This window comes from Equus przewalskii, chromosome 10 (assembly GCF_037783145.1).
Source record: "Equus przewalskii isolate Varuska chromosome 10, EquPr2, whole genome shotgun sequence".
NCBI lineage: Eukaryota > Metazoa > Chordata > Mammalia > Perissodactyla > Equidae > Equus > Equus przewalskii.
Window position 1 is genome coordinate 17,035,826 of NC_091840.1, and position 16,064 is coordinate 17,051,889.

General features: G+C 35.3%; 1 protein-coding gene across 1 annotated transcript in view; it reads right to left on the bottom strand.

Moving 5' to 3' along the window:
• Positions 1–16,064, bottom strand: part of EFCAB3 (EF-hand calcium binding domain 3) — a 494,329-nt gene that overhangs the window by 345,930 nt on the left and 132,335 nt on the right. The window contains exons 34-36 of the mRNA XM_070561747.1: positions 8,888–8,938; positions 8,544–8,648; positions 3,885–3,938 (exon numbers count right to left, since the gene is read on the bottom strand). Coding sequence (XP_070417848.1) covers positions 3,885–3,938; positions 8,544–8,648; positions 8,888–8,938 — 210 coding nt within the window. The remainder of the gene's footprint in view (positions 1–3,884; positions 3,939–8,543; positions 8,649–8,887; positions 8,939–16,064) is intronic.

A 16,064-nucleotide genomic window follows, 5' to 3' on the forward strand; every position in this document is an offset into this window, starting at 1 on the left:
CACTCCACCAAGAAGACATAACACTTATAAATATATATGTACTCAATGCAGGAGCATCAAAGTACATAAAGCAACTATTAACAAACCTAAAAGGAGATGTTAACAACAAGACAATAATACTAGGGAACCTTAACACCCCAGTTATATCAATGGACAGATTATCCTGACAGAAAGTCAAGAAGAAAATAGTGGAATTAAATGAAAAACTAGACCAGATGGACTTAATAGATAAATATAGAACACTCCATCCAAAAACAGCAGAATACACATTCTTCTCAAGTGCACAGGGAACATTCTCAAGGATAGACCATATGTTGGGAAACAGGGCAATCTTCAATAAATTCAAGAAGACTGAAATCATATCAAGCATCTTTTCAGACCATAATGCTATGAAACTAGAAATCAACTACAAGCAAAAAGGTGGGAAAGTGACAAACATGTGGGGACTAAACAACATGCTACTGAACAAACAAGGGATCATTGAAGAAATTAAAGGAGAAATCAAAAAATATCTAGAGACAAATGAGAATGAAAATATATCATACCAACTCTTATGGGATGCAGCAAAAGCAGTCCTAAGAGGCAAATACACAGCAATACAGGCCCACCTTAACAAACAAGAAAAACCTCAAATAAGCAATCTTAAACTACACCTAACAGAATTATAAAAAGAAGAACAAAGTCCAAAGTCAGCAGAAGGAGAGAAATAATAAAAATTAGAGCAGAAATAAATGAAATTGAAATAAAAAAAAAAAAACAGTGGAAAGGATCAATGAAACTAAGAGCTGGTTCTTTGAGAAGACAAACAAAATTGATAAGCCCTTAGCCAGACTCAGCAAGGAAAAAAGACAAGAGGCTCAAACAAATAAAATTAGAAATGAAAGAGGAGGAATTACAACAGATACCACAGAAATATGAAGGATTATAAGAGAATACTATGAAAAACTATATGCCAAGAAATTGGACAATCTAGAAGAAATGGATAAATTCTTAGACTCATACAACCTCCCAAAACTGAATCAAGAAGAAATAGAGAATCTGAATAGACCAATCACAAGTAAAGAAATTGAAACAGCAATAAAAAACCTCCCAAAAAATGAAAGTCCAGGACCAGATGGCTTCTCTGGAGAATTCAAACAAACATTAAAAGAAGATTTAATACCTATCCTTCTCAAACTAGTCCAAAAAGTTGAAGAAGACAGAACACTTCCTAACACATTTTACGAGGCCAATGTCACCCTGATCCCAAAGCCAGACAGGACAACATAAAAAAGGAAAAGTATAGGCAAATATCACTGATGAACATAGATGCAAAAATCCTCAATAAAATATTGGCAAACCAACGTCAGCAACACATTAAAAGGATCACACACCATAATCAAGTGACATTTTACACCAGGGATGCAGGCATGATTTAACATCCGCAAATCAATTGATGTGATACACCACATTAACAAAATGAGGAATAAAAACCACATGATCATCTCAATAGACACGGAGAAAACACTTGACAAGATCCAATATCCATTTATGATAAAAATTCTGAATAAAACAGGTATAGAAGGAAAGTACCTCAACATAATAAATGCCATATATGACAAACCCACAGCCAACATCATACCTGACAGTGAAAAACCGAAAGCCATCTCTCTGAGAACAGGAGCAAGACAAGGGTGCCCACTCTCACCATTCCTATTCAACAGAGTACTGGAGGTTTTGGTCAGAGCAATTAGGCAAGAAAAAGAAATAAAATGAATCCAAATAGGCAATGAAGAAGTGAAACTCTCACTGTTTGCAGATGACATGATTTTATATATAGAAAACCCTGAAGAGCCCACTGGAAAACTATTAGAAATAATCAACAACTATTGCAAAGTTGCAGGGTACAAAATCAACTTACAAAAATCAGTTTCATTTCTATACTCTAATAACAAACTAACAGAAAGAGAAATCAAGAATACAATTCCATTCACAATCACAACAAAAAGAATGAAATGTCTAGGTTATTCCTAGACATTCCAAGAAACAGAAAGATATTCCACACACATGGATTGGTAGAATAAGTACAGTTAAAATCTCCATACTACCTAAAGCAATCTATAGATTCAAAGCAATCCCAATGATAATCCCAATGACATTCTTCATGGAAATATAACAAAGAATCCTAAAATTCACATGGGGCTACAAAAGACAGCAAATAGCTAAAGCAATCCAAAGAAAATAAGAACAAAGCTGGAGGCATCAAAATCCCTGAATTCAAAATACACCACAAAGCTATAGTAATCAAAACAGCATGGTACTGGTATAAAAACAGACACACAGATCAGTGGAACATAATTGAAAGTCCAGAAATAAAACTACACATCTATCGACAGCTAATCTTTGACAAAGGAGCTAGGAACATACAACGGAGAAAGGAAAGTCTCTTCAATAAATGGTGCTGGGAAAACTGGACAGCCACATGCAAAAGAACGAAAGTATACCATTATCTTTCACAAGACACAAAAATTAATTCAAAATGGATCAAAGACTTGAATGTAAGACCTGAAACTATAAAATTCGTAGAGGAAAATATAGGCAGTACACTCTTTGACACTGGTCTTAGCAGGATCTTTTTGAATACCATGTCTATCTGGACAAGGGAAACAAATGAAAAAAAATAAGCAAGTGGGAATTCATGAGACTAAAGAGCTTCTGCAAAGCAAAGGAAACCAGGAACAAAAGGAAAAGATGACCCACCAACTGGGAGAAAATATTTGCAAATCATACATCCAAAAAGGGATTAAGTTAATCTCCAAAATACATAGAGAACTCAAACAACAACTACAACAAAAAAAAACAAACAACCTGATCAAATAATGGGCAGAGGATATGAACAGACATTTTTCCAAAGAACCTATACAGATGGTCAAATAGGCACATGAAAAGATGTTCAACATCACTAATCATCAGGGAAATGCAAGTCAAAACTACACTAAGATATCACCTTACACCCATTAGCATGGCTACAACCACCAAGACAAAACATAAATGTTGGAGAGGATGTGGAGAATAGGTAACCCTCATTCACTGCTAGTGAGAATGCAAACTGGTGCAGCCATTACGGAAAAAAGTACGGAGATTTCTCAAAAAATAAAAAATAGAAATAGCATATGATCCAGTTATCCCACTACTTGGTATTTATTCAAAGAACTTGAAATCAACAATTCGAAGAGACTTATGCACCTCTATGTTCATCGCAGCATTATTCACAATAGCCAATAGGTGTAAGCAACCCAAGTGCACAGTGACTGATGATTGGATAAAGAAAATGTGGTATATATACACAACGGAATACTACTCAGCCATAAAAAAGACAAAATTGTCCCATTTGCAACAACATGGATGGACTTTGAGGGTACTATGTTAAGTGAAAAAAGCCAGACAGAGAAAGATAAACTGTACGATTTCCCTCCCTATGTGGAAGATAAACTAACGCTTGGAGAAAGAGAACAGATTAGTGGATACTAGAGGGGATAGCAGTTGGAGGGTGGGTATAAGGGGTAAAGGGGGACATTTATATGGTGACTGATCAAAAATAATGTACAACTGAAATTTCACAATGTTATAAACTATTATGACCTCAATAAAATTTTAAATAAATAAATAAAAGTAGTTTTGACAAGGGGAGTATGATGGGGGGTGGGAAAAGATGGAATGAGGAATTGTTTCATTTTATTTTTAGCCTTTGTATACTTTTTAATTTTTAACCATCTTTCATAATGGTAAAAATAACCAATTTTAAAAAACTAAATTAATAGAATAAAAGGAAAAATAAAAATAAATGCAAAAAATATGGAAAGCAGATATCACTTTTTCAATTTTGCATGGTAACTTTTTCTCACCTTTAAGCATCTTCACAATTCCTATCAATGTTTTCATATCCATATCTTCATCAGCTATAAAATGAGATCAATTCACATATATAAGCATGGATACTCAAAAAACAATTTAAATTTGGCAATTTTCAGAATTTCCTCTAGAATTTTCTCACCTAGTGTGTCGCTATTTCCTCATTTCTATAACAGAATATAATAGCACCTATCTCATAGGCTTTGAGTAAGCATTAAAAGAGAATAAGGTGCTGGCCTATAGCGTAGTAGTTAAGTTTGGTGCACCCCACTTCAGCGAGCAGCCCAGGCTCATGGGTTCGGATCCCAGACACAGACCTATGTCACTCATCAGCCAGGCTGTAGCAGTGACCCATATATAAAGTGGAGGAAGATTGGCACAGATGTTTGCTCAGGGCTAATCTTCCTCAACAATAAAAAAAGAGAGAGAGAATAAGTAAGGTGCTTAGACCAATGTCTAGCATATTGTATGTGCTCAATAAATGATAGCCATTACTTTTTAAAAATTATAAATAAATAAGCAGAATCTATATGTTTTTTTCTGATATAAAGAGACAGCCATACCAGATATTTTTTCTAACTTAAAGTTTTGGATATGACACTGATGATTATAGCATCTCTTTTAAATATAAAATATAATTTCTTAATTTTCCTATCTAATCTCTAGAGGTAATATATGCCTTGTGGGCTTATTATAATGGCCTGAAGAATAGCTTTCATAGAGAGCAAATAAATATTCCTAAATATACAGAAAGAAAAAACTCTGTAGTCAATGTTTCCGCTCTTAACATCTGGTAAGGTTTTAAGGGGATATGATTTTAATTAGCAAACAGTTAACACGCAAGGGCAGCATGACCTGATGTTACCCTCTTGCCTTCATAGATATGTCAGATAATTACCTGTGTGGAAAGAAAGCAAAGAAAATCCCAATTGTACAGTGAAAGAATATATAAATACCATATACATGCACATACATATAATTTTTGGAACTGTAATTATGAGACCAGGAGATTATGAATCAATGATAAGAATCTTTCATAGCATGCTCTCAAACAGACCCTATATAATGTAACTAATGCAAACAAGTCATTCAATTTCTGATGACTTACCAAGAGAACAAAAGGGTTTTTTAAGTTTCTTTTGGATTAATCCTAGCTAAGTAGGATTTAAAATGTTTTGTTCTGTGAATTAAGGAAATTTAATAATTTTTTAATGTAAAATAATACCTACCCACAATATCTTATCCATTTTAAAGTGAGTACACTTATTAGCACACATAGTTGAGCTTATAATGATAATCCCCAAACCAATTGACAGTATTTTTCCAGATTTGTTATAGATTGGAAATTTATGTTGGGACCACAACAAAGAGGGCATTGGATACTATAAGTACTTTTTTACTTAGGTGATGTCACCAAGATGGTGAAATAGGAGACCCAAGCCTCTGTCCTCTAACACAGATGGACAATTAGACAGCTATCCACAAACAAAACACCTCTGGGAGAGCGCTGGAGTCTGCTTAAGAAACTTCAGCAACACAGTAGAACAAAAAAAACATGAGAATAACCACACAAAAAAGGAAGGAAGATAGTTTCATTTCACCTGCATCATTCCATCTCCCAAGCTGGCTTTGCTCAGTGCCAGGAGAGAACTCAGCTAGAAAGAGTTCCCCTCACCAGGAAAGGGAGAGGAGGGTGAGTGACCAGCTTTCCCCAGCCTTTCAAGACACTAAACAAAGGTTTGCTTTTGTTTCACCCCACCCAGAAAATGGGAAAGCTGAGACATATAATGATGGCAAAGAACAAGGAAGAAAAGCTGGGGCTACCAACAGTAGCTATGCAGTAGAGCAATCACGGTTCCCAAGGATCTGTTCTGTAGACAAACCTAGCAGCTTATGCCACGAAGAATGGCCACAAGAGCCATCACAGATTCCCTACAGATTTTACTGGCTTCCGTTCCACAGGTATTCACACTCACTGACACAAGCCACCTAAGTCCCTCCATGCTCTTCCAAAGTTGGAGGAATCACACTAAGAGAGTAGATCTTAAATGCTCTCACCACAAAAAAAATTGGGAATTATGTGAGGTGATGGATGTGTTAGCTAACCTTATTGTGGTAATCATTTCACAATATATACGTATATCAAACCGTCACGTTATACACCTTAAACTTACATAATATTAGATATCAATATCTCAGTAAAGCTGAGGAAAAGTCCATGATATTTTGATGTACTAGCAATGAAGAATTGAAAATTGAAAATATTTCGAATTTCCTTTTATAATAGTACCAACAACCATGAAATACTTAGGTATAAATCAAAGAAAATATGTGTGAGATATGTGTGCTTCAAACTATGAAACTCTCATAAGAGAAATCAAAGACTTAAATAAGTGGAGAGATACACCTTGTCATAGATTGGAAGGCTCAATACTGTTAAGGTGTCAATTTTCCCAAATTGATTGATAGATTAAATGCAATCTCAGTAAAATCACAGCAGGAAGTTTTGTAGAAACCAATAATCTGATTGTAAAATTTACGTGGAAAAGCAAAAAACAAAAAACTAGAATAGCCAAAACAACTTTGAAAAAAAAGAACAAAGTTGAAAGACTGACAGTAAGTAGCTAAAATCAAGCCTTATAATAGAAATACAGTAAAGGACAAACACAAAAATCAATGGAACTGAATAGACCACCCAGAAATGGAGGCACATACATATACTCATCAACTTATTTTCAACGAAGGGTGAAAGACACTTCAATGAATAAAAGACAGTCCTTTCAACAAATGGTGCTGGATCAACTGCATGTCAATGTGTTAAAAAAAAGAATCTCAAACTATGCAAAAACTAACTCAAAATGATCATAGACCTAAATGTAAAATCTAAAACTATAAAACTTCCAGCACTGTGCTTATGCTGTCCTATATGTTAGCTGCTAGCCACATGTGGCTATTGAATGCATGAAATGTGTATTGTCTAAATTGAGTTGTGCCATAAGAGTAAAATATCCAACAGATTTCAAAGTCTTAGTATGAACAAAGGAAAATAAAATGTTTCATTAGTAAGTTTTTACGTTGACTACAAGTTTAAATGATAATCTTTAGAATATTTTGAGTTAAATAAAATCTATTTTAATATTAATTTTACCTCTTTTAAAATTTATTAATGGGGCTACTAGAACATTTAAAATTACATACGAGGATTGCATTATATTACATGAGGATTGTTCTATACTTGTATTATAGGATAGCACTGTTCTAGAAGAAAACACAGGAGAAAATCTTTGTATCCTTGGGTTAGGTAAAGACTTCTTAGATACGACACAAAAAGCACTATTCATAAAAAATTATAAATTTTTCAAAGACACTGGTAAGAAAATGAAAAGATAAGTAACAGACTGGAAAGAAATGTTTACAGGGTACATATCAAACCTGCATCCAGAATATATAAAAGATTCTCAAAAGTCAATAAGTAGAAAAGAAACAACTCCATCAAAAAGTGGGCAAAATATTTGAGCAGACACTTCAGAAAAGACAGTATACAGATGGCAAATAAGAATATGTTGCTCAACGTCATCTGTCAGTAGGGAAACGCAAATTAAAGCCAAATGAAATACCACTACACATACTATGATAGCTACTAAAAAGGAAACTGACACTACCAAGTGCTAGTTAAGACTGCAGAGCAACTGAAATGCTTATATTGGTGATGGTACAGGCACTTTGGGAAACAGCGGCAGTTTTTTTTCATCAAGTTAAACATATACTTATCATACATCCCAGCAACCCCACTTCTAAGTGTTATCCCAAAAGAAATTAAAACTCATGTTCACACATAAGAACCTACAGGTTTGAATTTTGTGGTGATTTTTACTTATAATTGCCAAAAACTGGGGAAACTCATATGTCTCCTATAAAGACAAAGGATAGTAAAAGTTGCTAATTCATACAATAGAATACTATTTAGCAATATAAGGAAGGAATTATAGATACATTCAAATCCATGGATGAATCTTAAACACAAAATGTTGAAAAAAGAAGACATTTTGTGAAGATTACATACATTGGATTATACTGTATGTTTCTACTTAAATTCAGTCCTATAAGAGGCAAAACTAATCAATAATGATAAAAATGTGCAGTGATGTGGTTTTCCTCTTGGGAAGAGGCAAGTGACTGAATGGCAAGAAGCATCAGGGAATTCTCTGAGAAGCTGTAAATATCTATATCCTGATTGCAGTGTGAATTACACAAGTATATATATTTGTCAAAATTCACCATTTTATAACCTTAATCTGTAGTTTTATTGTATGTAAATTATAGATAATTTTTTAAATGAAAAACATTGGAGCAAAAATTTAGACTGTGTATAGTCATTGAGGATTTTTGAATAGCAGGGTAGCACATTAAAAACTGTGCTTTAGGAAGAATTATCTGACAGCGGAGTGAATCAGTTAATGTCTAAGAAGTCTACTATCTCTCAGCATATCAAATAATAAGAAGCAGAACTTTTGTAATGGCATGAAAACTTTTTTTAAATTTAGTCTAGATAATTCATATAAATATATTGTCAGAAACTCCCATGGAAAAGCCTCCAAACTAACAAGCTGAACAGTATCTAACAACCATAATGAGGTATTTTAAAGCCTCACTAGTAGCTGAAAGGTGTTCTAGTAGTTCCTGTTGTTCATCTTCTGTAAGTTTTATATCCATGTTTTTCAGAACAGCATCCACATTACTGAAATCAATCTTCCTTCCTTAGGAAATAAGAGCATGATGAGGATAAGGAAAATATCAAATCATATAGCACTGTGAAGCTCATGTGTTAGAAAAACACACAAAAAGAATGTTGCCACAGATATTACCATAAGTTTAAAAAGTTCATTTTACTTATTTGTATCTCTAGCATGTAACATAGTGTCTACTACTGCTGGTTATTCGGCAAAACTTTGTTCAGTGAATGAATTAGTTAGTTAATTAGCAAACTTTCACTCACCCATAGATGATCTCCTATCTTTTATCTCATTCTTGTTCACTGTTTTATCAACTGTAAAAATAAGAAACTAGGTCACTGGGGTAAATTATATTTATTGTGAATTTTATAAAATTATTAATGTAAACGTAGCAATTTTGGGATATTGTACACATTGATCTAAAATATAACCTGGTTTAATTCCAAATAAATATAAGGCACAGGAAAAAAAGGAAGCTCTCAAGAATCAATGAAGAAAACTAAAGAGATCATCAACTTAATATAGACTGCTATATATGTAGGTTATTATATATGAACCTCATGGTAATCACAAATCAGATACCTATAATAAATAAACAAATAATTAAGAGAAAGGAACCCAAACATAATACTAAAAAAAGCCATCAAACTACAAGGGAAGAGAGCAAGAGAAGAAGAAAGGAACAGATAAGAACTACTAAAACACCCAGAACAAAAGTAACAAAATGCCAATAAGTACATACTTAATAATAGTTACTTTAAATGTCAATAGACTAAATGCTCCAATCAAAAGGCATAGGGTGGCTGACTGGATGAAAAACAAGACCCATATATATCTTGCATACAAGAGACACGCTTCAGACCTAAAGACACTCACAAACTGAAAGTGAAGGGACAGAAAAAAGATACTCCATGCAAATGGCAATGAAAAGAAAGCGGGGGTAGCAATGCTTATATCAGACAAAACAGAATTTAAAACAAAAACTGTAACAAGAGACAAAGACGGGCACTACATAATGATAAAGGGATCAATCCAGTAAGAGGATATAACACTTGTAAATATCTATGCACCCAACATAGGAGCACCTAAATATATACAGGAATTACTAACAGACATAAAAAGAGAAATATACAGTAACACAATAATAGTAGGGGACTTTAACACTCCACTTACACCAATAGATGGATCATCCAAACAGAAGATCAATAAGCAAACATTGGCCTTAAATGACACATTAGACAAAACGGACTTAGTAGATATATACAGAACATTCCATCCCAAAACAACAGAATACAAATTCTTTTCAAATGTACATGGAACATTCTCTAGAATAGATTACATATTAGGCCACAAAACAAGTCTCAATAAATTTAATAAGATTTCTTAAATAAATTTAAGAAATAATACCAAGCATCTTTTCTGACCATAATGGTATAAAACCAGAAATCAACTACAGGAAGAAAATCAGAAAAGCCACAAATATGTGGAGGTTAAAAAAAATGCTACTGAACAACAATTGATCAATGGAGAAATCAAAAAAGACCTGGAGACAAATGAAAATGAAAATATGACATGCCAAAATCTGTCAGATACAGCAAACGTGGTTCTAAGAGGGAAGTTTATAGCAATACAGGCCTATCTCAACAAACAAGAAAAATCCCAAGTAAACAATCTAACAGTGCACCTAACGGAACTGGAAAAAGAAGAACAAAGTCCCAAATCAGAAGAAGGAAGGAAATAATACAAATTAGAGCAGAAATAAATGAAATAAAGACTTAAGAAACAATAGAAGAAATCAATGAAATCAAGAGTTAGTTCTTTGAAAAGATACTCAAAATTGACAAACCTTTAGCTAGACTCACCAAGGAAAAATACAGAGAAGGCTCAAATAAATAAAATCAGAAATGAAAGAAGAGAAATTACAACAAACACCTCAGAAATACAAAAGATTCTAAGAGAATACTATGAAAAGCTATACACTGACAAATCGGATAATCTAGAAGAAATGAATAAATTCTTAGAAACATACAACTTTCCAAAACTGAATCAAGAGGAAGTAAAGAATTTGAATGACCAATCACCAGTAAGGAGATCAAAACAGTAATCAAAAACCTCGCGAAAAATAAAACTCCAGGACTAGACAGCTTCCCTGGTGAATTCTCCCAAACATTCAAAGAAGACTTAATACCTATCCTTCTTAAATTCTTCAAAAAAATTGAAGAGGAGGGGAAGCTTCCTAACTCATTCTATGAAACTAACACTACCCTGATACCAAAACCAGACAAGGACAACACAAAAAAAGAAAATTACAGGCCAATATCACTGATGAAGATCGATGCAAAAATCCTCAACTAAATACTAGCAAAGCGAATACAACAATACATTAAAAAGATCATACATCATGATTAAGTGGGATTTATTCCAGAGATGCAGGGATGGTTCAACATCTGCAAATCAATCAACATGATACACCACATTAACAAAATGAAGAATAAAAATCACATGATCTCAATAGATGCAGAGAAAACATTTGACAAGATACAACATCCATTTATGATAAGCACTCCAAATAAATGGGTATAGAAGGAAAGTACCTCAATATAATAAAGGCCATATATGACAAACCCACAGCTAATATCATTCTCATTGGAGAGAAACTGAAAGCTATCCCTCTAAGAACAGGAACCAGAAAAGGATGCCCACTTTCACCACTCTTATTTAACGTAGTATTGGAAGTCCCAGCCAGAGTCATCAGGCAATAAAAAGAAATAAAAGAGATCCAAATTGGAAAGGAAGAAGTGAAACTGTCATTATTTTCAGATGACATTATTTTATATATAGAAAACCCTAAAGAATCCATCAAAAAATTTTTAGAAATAAATGAACACAGCTAAATTGCAGGATACAAAATCAAAAATAACTTGCATCTCTATACAGTAACAATGAAGTAGCAGAAAGAGAAATTAAGAATACAACTTCCACAAAAAGAATAAAATATCTAGGAATAAACTTAACCAAAGAGGTGAAAGATCTGTAAACTGAAAATTTTTTGTTGAAAGAAACATAAAACCGTGTTGAAAGAAATTGAAGAAGACACCAAGAAATGGAAAAATATTCCATGCTCTTGGATTGGAAGAATTAACATCGTTAAAATGTCCATACTTCCTAAAGCAATCTGCAGATTCAATGCAATCCCTATCAAAGTTCCAACAACACTTTTCTTAGAAATGGAACAAAGAATCCTAAAATTTATATGGAAAAACAAAAGACCTCGAATAGCCAAAGGAATCCTGAGGAAAAAGAACAAAGCTAGCGATATCACATTCTCTGATTTCAAAATATAGTACAAACCTATAGTAACCAAGACAGCATGGTACTGGCACAAAAACAGACACACAGAGCAATGGAACAGAATCGAGAGCTCAGAAATAAACCAACACAACTATGGACAGCTAATTTTCGACAAGGGAACCAAGAACATACAATGTAGACAGGCAAGTCTCTTCAATAAATGGTGTTGGTAACACTAGACAGCCACATGGAAAAGAATGAAAGTAGACCATTATCTTACACCATGCACAAAAATCAACTCAAAATGGATTAAAGACTTGAATGTAAGACCTGAAACCATGAAACTTCTAGAATAAACATAGGCCATACGCTCTTCAACATCAGTCTTAGCAACATATTTTCAAGTACCAGGTCTGACCAGGCAAGGGAAACAATAAAAAAAATAAACAAATGAGACTACATCAAACTAAAAAGCTTCTGCACAGCAAAGGAAACCATTAACAAACTAAAAGACAATCTAACACTTGGGAGAAGATATTTGCAAACCATATGTCTGATAAGGCGTTAATATCCAAAACACATAAAGAACTCATACATCTCAACCCAAAAAGCTAACAACCCAATTAAAAAATGGGCAAAAGATCTGAACAGAGATTTCTCCAAAGAAGATATACAGATGGCCAACAGGCACATGGAAAGATGTTCAACATCGCTAACTAGCAGGGAAACGCAAATCAAAACTACAAGGGGATATTACCTCACTCCCATCAGAATGGCTATAATTAACAAGACAGGAAATAACAAGTGTTGGAGAGGATGTGGAGAAAAGGGAACTCTCATACACTGCTGGTGGGAGTGTAAACTGGTGGAGCCACTATGAAAAACAGTATGGAGATTCTTCAAGAAAATTAAGAACAGAACTAACCATATGATCCAGTGATTCCACTGCTGAGTGTTTATCCAAAGAGCATGAAAACATGAATGTGTAAAGATACATGCACCACTATGTTCATTGCAGCATTATTCACAATAGCCACGACTTGGAAGTAACATGGGTGCCCATCAAGGGATGAATGGATAAAGACGATGTGGTATATACACACAATGGAATACTACTCAGCCATAAAAAATGATGAAATCTGGCCATTTGTGACAACATGGATGGACCCTGAGGGTATTATGCCAAGCAAAATAAGTTAGAGGGCGAAAGTCAAATACTGTATGATCTCACTCAGAAATAAAAGACAAAAACAACAACAAACAGTCACATAAAGACAGAGATTGGATTGGTTGTTATCAGAGGGGAAGTGGGTAGGGAGGAGGGTAAAATGAGTGATTAGGCATATGAGTATGGTGATGAATTGTAGTTAGTCTTTGGGTGGTGAATATGATGTAATCTACACAGAAATCAAAACATAATGATGTACACCTGAAATTTATATAATGTTATAAACCAACGTTACCACAATAAAAAAAAAATAAAGAGCATCAAAAAAAAAAAAAGAGAATCAATGAAGATTATTGTTTCTGAGAGATAATGAATCAACTGCAAAATAAGGCACTTTGAAATACATAACAGACAAAAAAAATCAGTATTCAAGCTTTGTAGTATCTTTCAGAACTTGGAATGAGTTCCTTTGCAGGAGATGATGGAGAGAAGACATATTCATTCTGCTGATGTAACGAGATAGGGGCATGGAATCATTTTTCCCTGTTATCTAACAAAAATAAAACTTTAAAGCAATCCATTTTAGTGAGCTGCCCCTTCCAATTGTGCAAAACCTACCAAGAAAATGGGGCCTGTGCCTGATAGTCCATTTGGAGCCCTGGAAGGCAGCAAGACAGACAGACTTTCCTGAGAAAACAGAGCAAGTGGAAAGTAGAGAAAAAATGAGAGCATTGCTATCTAAGAAGGAGAGTCTAGGACAGCCACCAAGTTTTCCACAGCCCCAGCATGGCGTAAAGAATAGCAAAAGATTTCCTGTGACACAGTAAAAGGAGCAGAGGTTGGTGAGAGAAGAGCCAAAGCCCCAAAGCGGCCTGACAATCAAGCTGAGGTGCACAGCAACAAGTAACAGTACAGACTGCAAGATAAAACACCAGAAGAAAATGCAGGTCATTCAATGAATGCCAGCATGAAAGAGAACAATATATGAGGCTTGGGGGCCAGCCGCGTGGCCAAGTGGTTGAGTTCGCGCGCTCTGCTTTGGCGGCCCTGTGTTTCGACGGTTCGGATCCTGGGCATGGACATGGCACCGCTCATCAGGCCATGCTGAGTGGCCTCCCAAATGGCACAACCAGAAAGAGCTACAACTAGACTGTACAACTATGTACTGGGGGGAGGGTGTTTAAAAAGTATATATATGAGGCTCAGAGCACACATGTTATCATGAAGATATCTGAAGAGCAGGCACCTACCTCCCTTTCCCCACCCACCCCGACATGAGCCTTCCAGAGCATAGACACAACCATCTGGAGAAGGGAGAAATGAAAAGATCTTTATTCAACTTATGAAAGTGCTGATATGAACAGAATTTAACCTAGTAGTTAAGATCATGTTTTCTACCACTCAGAATACAAACTCATGTGGGTAAAAACTGCAATGTCCCTAATTTCTCTAAGTTAAGACATAGAAAAATAAAAGCAAACTTTTGTACACTTGAGTTTTTGACCTAAGAAATTTGCAACTTGCAAAATTTATGTAACTAACACTCAGTAGACTGTAGCCTCCATGAACTAGTCAGAAACTATCTTTTGGTGATTTTAAGGAATTTATATCCTACTTTTGTTTTTCTTATTTTCATTTCCATGTTTTCTTGTCACACACCAGAGAACTTCCTCCAGTTGTCAAGGAGAAGTTTAGGATAACCTCCTGCTGGCCTGGTCTTGGAACATGCTCTGCACTATTGAATCAGTATACTTACCAATGTTAGATGATCATCCCTTCTCCCTTGGCTCAGCTCTGGCCCTCCTGGCTGGGTTCCCCTTGGTCGTCTGTGCTGGAGCACCCTCACCAGAGCTTTTGGCCATAACTGCCAGTTGTTCTCACTGAGCTCTCAGCTGACAGAACTGGGTTTCCTCTGCATTTGGTCATCTCTATTTTGACCCCTTAACTACAAGAACCTGGCTGCGGCTGCTCACATCCCCATTCTGACTCTTTGTGCCCTCTCATCTGCTCCCCACGCCATCCATACACCCACACACACTAGTCCTTCCACTGGGACCGCTTTTACCACCTATCCTGGTCTATGAAGGTAGAGTTAGAAAGGGCTACTTAAGCTGTGTTCCAACTCTTCTGAAACCGCGGGCATTGGGGAAATGAGCAGCCATCTGCCCTGCATCCTCTGTTTTCACTGACCAATTCATTTAGTCATGTTTCCTTCCCATCCAGTTCCCTGTCACTGTCAATTAGGCCCTTGCTCTTTCAAGCTCCCCTTGCCCGTGGAATATCGTCTGGTCCTAGCTGTGGTTCCCATCACTCCCCCATCACCCGCTTTGGTTAACCTTGTGCCTGTCTCATGTATGATCACATCACCAAAAAGGGGGAGGGTGAGATAAGAATTTTTTTCACATTTTGTAATCACATAAAAATAGTAGACAAATTGCCTAATGGTTGGGTTTGTCTACAATTTTCAACATTAGTGATTATTTTTTGGTTCTGTCTGCCAGTTAAAGGGTTTGTCACTGTTAATTCAAATAAACAATAATGCACCGTATCCCTATGCATAAAATGTTCTTCTAATTATAAGGATGAAAATTCTGCCCTTTAAAAATTGTTTTAAAAAAAACTTGTATTTTGTAAATTTTTTTTTCCTGCTTTGAGCTATGTAGTGGCAGTGAAACATACACCTATCTTTGTTCTATAGAAATGCTTTTCTTCAAAGAAGCTGATTTTTGTTAATGTCTTGATTATGGTCTCCACGTACAGACTAGTGCTTTTAAAAAAGGATGGAAAAAGCGAAAAAAAACAATTTAAAAAAGTTACAGAATGTTGTGTGCCGGGCCTTTCTTGACATAGTGGACTGGGTGTAAATATTAATGGTGGCAGCATAGGAGCCCACCCTGCTGGAGCACTTCTCTCAGGTACTCTGACTTGCTCTGAACCTTGGGAAGTCTCTATTCTGTCTTCTGGGCACCCGGCAGTGTATG